General features: G+C 34.7%; 1 protein-coding gene across 1 annotated transcript in view; it reads right to left on the reverse strand.

Annotated features, from left to right (window-relative positions):
- Window positions 1-3,428: 3,428 nt before the first annotated feature.
- The window catches only part of LOC144440142 (uncharacterized), a 5,022-nt gene continuing 914 nt past the window's right edge, over window positions 3,429-7,536 (reverse strand). Inside the window, exons 2-5 of the mRNA XM_078129410.1 lie at window positions 6,880-7,206; window positions 6,563-6,595; window positions 5,612-5,769; window positions 3,429-5,202 (exon numbers count right to left, since the gene is read on the reverse strand). Of these exons, the coding sequence (XP_077985536.1) occupies window positions 5,101-5,202; window positions 5,612-5,769; window positions 6,563-6,595; window positions 6,880-7,206 (620 nt within the window). The 3' untranslated portion in view covers window positions 3,429-5,100. The remainder of the gene's footprint in view (window positions 5,203-5,611; window positions 5,770-6,562; window positions 6,596-6,879; window positions 7,207-7,536) is intronic.

Below are 7,536 nucleotides of genomic sequence, written 5' to 3' on the forward strand. Positions count from 1 at the left end.
TGACTGACTGACTGACTGACTGACTGTCTGACTGACTGACTGACTGACTGACTGTCACCCACATGAAATGTAACATTTTATCTCACGGTAATGATGATAATGTGATTGAATCTTCCTTGTTTCATCCTAGTCATGTTATTTGTATTCACAGTGAGATTAAATGTATCATTTTATATGACTCTGTGCTATCAGTATTGCACACTTTATGCAATCTCTAACAGAAAATGTCTTGTGAAACGTGCAAAACAAAAATCGTACTGAAAATCTATGGTCACTCTGCATTGGTAGTACTTTATTTATTCTTTTATTTATTAAATAAAATAGTCAGATTGACATGAGTAGTTACATGCGGCCAGGTCCTAACATAACAACACATTGCGCATCTATGATTTTCAAAAAAGAATACAAGGGCAAGTATGAATGCATCGTAGTTGAGGAGTCACGGTCACGTCATCCGATTCGGAAGCAAACCGAAACACATCATAGGAACATATCAAACAAACCTAAACATTTACTTTCCTAACGCATTTTTTCATGAAGAAAAACGTTTTCTAATTCTTCTTGATTACGCTCTGGTGCATTTATAATGTCGACCAGAGAGTTACAGATGACAAGGTGTATGAACCGGATGACTGATATCCATAATGATAAATGTGGTATCGGAGATATGCAAATAAAAAAACATATGCAAGCATATGTGTGGAACTGACGTCATATTCATTCTAAAAACAACACAGTATTACAAGCCAAGTGAGCTGTAAATATGCGATCTGTGAAGTCTCAGATTAATGATAACTGGTTTTGCTTTAAGTTAAAAATAAAAAAAAATGAAATAAAAAAACAAACAAACAAAAAGAGCATACATTTTCTAACTTATGTATCGTTTATTTTGTTTATATGTTAAAGTAATTTTCATAGGTCTCCATAAAAAATCCATCCAAATAATTTTGTTGCTGTTGACAACTGTTGGTACATGTGTACACCTTTGGTGTTAGTGTGTGAGGGCGCCTGAACACGCAATAAATTACTGACTAAACACATCACTTCACCAATAGCTTGGTGGCGTAGTGCCCCTTAGAAAACGAGAGACAGAAAGACCATTAATGATAATAATTTTATAATGCAATGCGTTATTTGCGTAATTTTGTGATTCTAAGCATTATCTTAAGAATACACGCTTCAATTTCAAATACTTTCATTGGTATATTCTTTAAAATGATAAAAATGCACATGTCCGAGAAGGATTATTGGTGTCGCTTTTAATTTTAATGATTTTTGGTGATAAGACAATATCTGAAGAATGCAAGCTTGCATTTTCATATAATTTACCATACACTAAGTATAACAAGGTATAGGAGTCATCTATAACTGGTTGATGTACTCTTTATTTTAATGACTTATTTGCATAATTACTTAACTTTTCAAATGAAGTACAACCTAAGGTAGCCCAGAATTTCACAATATATCCGAAATGGGTCAATTCCTGGAGAAGTAAAGCTGATCGCTGATGTTGAACTTTTCAAAGATGAACTAAAAGTACATCTGTTTATTAAACAATATTATAAACTGTACTGATGTATTACCATGTGTGTTTTACTAAGTTGTCATTTTAGCCTTTTTTAGCTCCGCTGTCAGCGAAAGCTGAAAGCGTAGCTTTAGGTATAGGTGGGTATTGAGGTATAGAGAGTAGAGTGAATCATAGGTGTCCGTCAAACTTTTATATTTTCATTATTTTCTCCGGAAGTGACAGTCAGTATTCTTAGGTATTTGGTGTGCATGTTCCCTGGGGGGAGGCTATTCAGATTTGTTCATGCCAAGTTGATCTGTGCCATTTTCAATTTTTTATGATTTTTTTTCATAAAATGTCATTTTCATCAACTCCTTGAAAACCTCTTATTAGATTGCTTTGATATCTGGCGTGTTGATGCGCAGGGGGTAGCTTACTCAGATTTGTTAATTTCAAGTCAGCACATCCTCATTTTTATTTTTTATGATTTTTTTTTTTTGTAATTTGAAAAAAAAATGAATATGTTAATGAGCATAATGACCGAGGCCATATTGGAAATCAGTCGACGAGACTTTAAGTAAACTGCCACTTTTCAAAAGACACTATTGACGTCAAACAAGCAATGTAATATGTGCTAAAGTCATAATTCTACGCATTGGGCGCCCAAATGACAAGCGTTTGTTCGAAACAGGGTTGTAAACTTCAAATCCAATTCTGCACCCTTCTACATAATCAGCCAGTCCGCAACATCCTCATTTGCATACTCTATCCTGATTCGACCAGAAGCTGAAGGTGACCTCATTCGACCGAGCGATTTTCCACACCAAGTATCTTGAGTATCAACACAAGACGTTCTTGGTACTCACTAAAATCACACTTCAGACCCACTATAAAAGTGTGATGTTTTCAGATAACATGTAACTTGTGGTTAATTCTATATTCTATATTGTCGTGCAATTTGGAATGACAGTGAACCAGAATTCAGACAACTTGCGTAAGGAAGGGCATGCCAGGCATGCGGTTGAAGTTATGGCCGACAGTTCACATGTAAAGTTAAACGACATGAACGTGTCTTGCCTTTCCAAAATGCAAATATTTGGCAAGTAAAAATAATTAAAATAATTACAACTTTAATTTGGCTTCAGACTTTGCATTATGTTTTGCGTATCTTTCCCCGTTTTACATGTAAATCCGAAAAGGTTCTTTCTCATCATGTCATCAGTGTCAGTGATCATACCGCGCGGGGTAGTCCTCGGGTGCACGAGTCTGTATTACTGACTTGACTCTAAACACCGGAGGGGAGGGACAATTGTCAGAATCGAGTCCCGAATTCCTCCGTATGCAAGCAGGACTACGCGCGGGGCTGCTTTGAGTACGAGCGAAGTGAGGCATGTTGAGGTATTTTGTTGAGAATTATAAATATTGCGAAATGTCAAGTACAAGGTTTAAATACAATGGAATGATGAAAAAAATGGCAGAGTCTACTGACAGGCGCCGGTCACAAGAAACACTGTGAATTAAAATATCAGACGATGTGTGTATTAATCGCCGACAATCCACCCGTATGCACGAGGGACTAACCCGGAAGCAAGTCGTTGTCAGCCATACGTTACAGTGGTAACATCGTCCGAGAAATCGCTGCGTTCAGAGTGTCATTATTCACAGAATTGTTGTTTTCTAGTGAAAACCCGTCTTGAATTGTACAACTCCAACAAATGAAGACATGTCAAGTTATATTTTGAAAGTTGTATCGCTAGTTTGAGACGATTTTCTCACGTACTATAGTACTATCGAGGCTTACTTGGAAGTAGTAGGACCTTACTCCAGTTCATCGGGAAGTTTAGCCAGTCCGATAATTCTTTCTTGTTTAGTTTACAACACTTTTGATCATGCAGATTTTGTTGTTGTGATGAAAAGAAATAAAAAAAGATCATTTCAACCATTTCGTTGTGTTTTCTTTGTGAAAGGTAACCGAACATGAACGAGTGTTACCACTGTAACGTATGGCTGAGAATGACTCTCTTCCGGGTACTTGATATTGTCGCCGTACGGAAACTAAGATGGCGATTAATACATTTCTTCCCTATATATATCTACCACAACTAGTACAAGTTGAATGTTGTTGACTTTGTAAATTTGTTAGAAAATTGAAATTGAAATTGCCTCAAAATTATTTTAGATCCCTAGTTTATTTCATTCATCATTAAAATTTTCCAGGGTTACAGCTGTAAGACACTGGAATTATTTATAGCCAACCTCAAAATCCTCTTTTTTCTTTTTTTCTTTTTCTTGTGTGCATTTCCCAGTCATTTTTTTCTGAGATTTTGTGCAATTTTTCATAACAGTAGATTTTTGTTATAAAATGGTGACTATGGTATAAAAGTACAATACATTACCAACTTCTGTGTAAAATGTGTTTTATAGTGAGACATCATATGAAACCACTAACCACTTTATTGCATCGCTAAAACAAAACTGCATAGTGAAGAGCTGAAGACCTGAACCACTTCTACATGTCACCAAAATAAAAAATTAAATTAAAAAAAACAACAGCGGAGCTATTCTGACCGATAGGTCGCTTGTTGTAATTATTGTAACCAGTTTGTTGTTTTTAGCTTTATCTGTTTGATTGTTTTGCCACCTTTTTAAATCTATTGTATGTACAGCGCTTTCCAATATTAATGAATAGAAAAAATAAATAAACTTTAAACTTTATGGGAGGCATTCACTCTTTGAAAAGTGTTTCCACCCCCTCCCCCATAACTCCCCCTCTTATGAATACACCAGTATTTTGAATATCGATTTATACTAGTATTCAATTACTTGTGAATATGTCGTTCAACAAATATAAGTTCCACAATAAAAGGAGTTGTGCTCACTTTGATGAAAATAGAACTTATTAAAAATTGCAAGCAAACTGTGAAATGTTATGACGAAGACAATGGTATAAAATATATGATAAGATATGTAATTAAGGGTATATTGTACATAATAATTGGATATATGATATACACAAATTGATTTGTGTAGAATGTAGAAATAGGATAGAGAAAGATTCAACAAAAAGAGTCAAATTATTGTCATACATTGATAACTAAGTGATATTTATATTTAAAATTATAATATTAATACAGCCATGAAAAAGTTAAGGTAATACTAGTATCTAAGGATTCGTCTAAATATAAATATGGATGAACTTCATTCCGAAATTAAGGGTAAACACTTGCACTTTAGGTAGTACTACTACTAGTAGTAAATGACATAGATGATGTCGACCCCAATGGAAAGGGTGATATTACAATTATAAGACATGACCTTTCTACTAGTATCTTTGTGTTTGACCCAAAACGTTATTAGTTACCTGTTAGGTTAAAACTGAACCAACGAAAAGCAATTACACTATGTCTTGTATGAAGAATTGTTTCATTTTACGGTCGGTGAGGGCATAATTTTCATTTTAATCGAAGTTCGTCTGTTAAAGCCAAACCAGTATGGAAAACTAGTTTTAGCAACAAAAAGTAATGATTTCTGCACTTAAAAAAACGTAGAGTATATAAAGTAAGTTTGTGATATAATATTCTGAATGTTTTATTTCACATTGTTTGCATTTTTCTACCATACGTAAATGGTTTTTCCATCTTATTTAAATTTCTGTCTACCAGTTCATACTTTTTATGGATTCTTCCATCACTTTCCTGAAATAAGAACAAAGGGTAATTTGTATAAGTAAGATGACTGGTGTGTTTTTTCCAAAGGTTGTACAGAAGAGTTGGAAATGAGATGGGGAAACGAACAACTTAAATAAAGTCAAGCTTTAGTATACTATAAGGGGGATGCTGTTTCAAATTCTGAATATTTTATATTATGCATTGTGTGACATATACAATATTGTCCAATGCACACATCTCAACTTGGGTTAGTTTGTGTATGCTTAATGTGTGTGTATATGTACTGTCTGTCTGTCTGTCTGTCTGTCTGTCTGTCTGTCTGTCTGCCTGCCTGCCTATGTGTATGTATGCGCGCGCTTGTCTGTGCGCACTTTAGTGTGTTTATTGCTATCAACAAAGTCTGTTCCTGTACAGTGAATCGTGTCTTATAATTTACCTTAGAATCTTTGTTTCCTTGTTTGTGGTCACGTCGACGACGACACAATCGAACGACACAAAACAACACACCGACAACCACTATTATGGCTAGAATTCCTGATACTATAATTACAATAGCTATTAGGAAGGGTAGTCCAAACAATTCCTTCTGTTGATCTAGGAAATGATAGAAAAAGAGAATTTATTTATAGCACAGAATGGAATCTTAGACACGCTTTCAATCGAACAACTAGCTTTATATACATTTATATTTAATAGCGAAACACTATGCCGATTACCTTTCTCTGTTAATCTCGTCTGTCACATTTACAAAGGGTCCTAAGATCATTCCACATTTACAAAGGGTCCTAAGATCATTCCACATTTACAAAGGGTCCTAGGACAATTCCAGATTTACTAAGGGTCCTAAGATCATTCCACATTACAAAGGCTCCTAGGCTCCACGAAAAAAAATTATGGTCCTACCACAGTGCGTTTTAAAAAGGACATTGGTGACTTTAGTTTGTAAGGTGTGCCTTGACGGGGCGCCCTCATACATCTATATATATATTAGGCCGGAGAGGGCATAGTGACACGACGTATCGTACAGGCTAATTAAAGTGAATGTGATAAAAATTAGCTTGTTTTAAAGCAAACATCGTTACTATTACGTGCATACGAAACGGTTGGTATAACCTATTCTCGTTGATCAATACTTTTCTTTGTCAAAATGTGATAAATTTCAAATCAGACTTAGTGAAGTGATAAAATCATTCACGTTATTTCACTGTCCTACATTTAAACTTGGAGCCCAACTAAAAGTCAAGACTTCACTAGCACTAGCTGTAACAAGAGAATTATATTTTCGATCAGACAAACAACAATATATTCACTGAAAATTGTTAAAATAGCTATAATTAAACATGTCAGTGGTTAGAATTACTACTCATAGTTTGAAATTATGACTTACCTTTACTTTCTTCACTGTGTGATTTATCTGTATCTGTTAAAAAAATTAACGAGAAAAATATTTTAAAAGAATTTCTATCACATGTTAAGACATTGACGTGCAAGATTTAACTAGAGTTCAACGTACGTGCGTGTAGTTTAAATCGCTATATATATATGAACAATTATAAGTACAATACAAATTGTGGAATTGTTTATTAAAACTTTAGTCTGTCACATTGATCACCATGGTCACATTGGAGGAAAAAAAAACGTTTATTGGAGCTATTGGTACAATACTCGTAATTTCGTAAAATATGACTAAATTGTAACACTTACTTACGACCACCTGCAATGTAGTTGAATGTTGCACTATATTATCCTCGGACTTATCGAGTTCAGCCGTACATTTATACACGCCTTCATCTGGAATTTCCACATCATAAATTATGAGAAATGTCATTGCTTCATTTATGGAGTATTTATCATCTTCCACGTATTTGTCCACCCCGGATACAAACCTTTGAGCTATGAATGAATCGTCACTTCTTCCCCATCTAACTGTAACGATTTTGTCATCCGTTGCCATGGCAAGACAAGATAAGTTGACAGATGCTCCAACATAGGCATTGACAGTATTCGTATCAGCGGAAATAATTTTATTGACTGATGAAAAAAAAAAAGTTTTTAACAAGTTATATTTGCAATTTTGTTTAGATAATTAGTACATATGTCGTTTTGTTCTTTTATCATTCGTGATGAAGTACTGGATATACCTCGTATGTACCGGTGGCTCCTTATCTGTCTGTCTAGTCTCAGTCCCTGCATCAGTCTCCCTCAGTCTCTACTACTCTCTCGTCACTCACAGAGACATATCGAAAAATAAACATATAGACAGGCACATTTGCTTACAAACTTTTTAATCTCCATTTCACTCTTTCACGGACATTAAGCAAACTGACCAGCATTATTTACAGTTTGTAGTCAAAAACTCTC

This window comes from Glandiceps talaboti, chromosome 9 (assembly GCF_964340395.1).
Source record: "Glandiceps talaboti chromosome 9, keGlaTala1.1, whole genome shotgun sequence".
NCBI classification, from domain to species: Eukaryota; Metazoa; Hemichordata; class Enteropneusta; family Spengelidae; genus Glandiceps; species Glandiceps talaboti.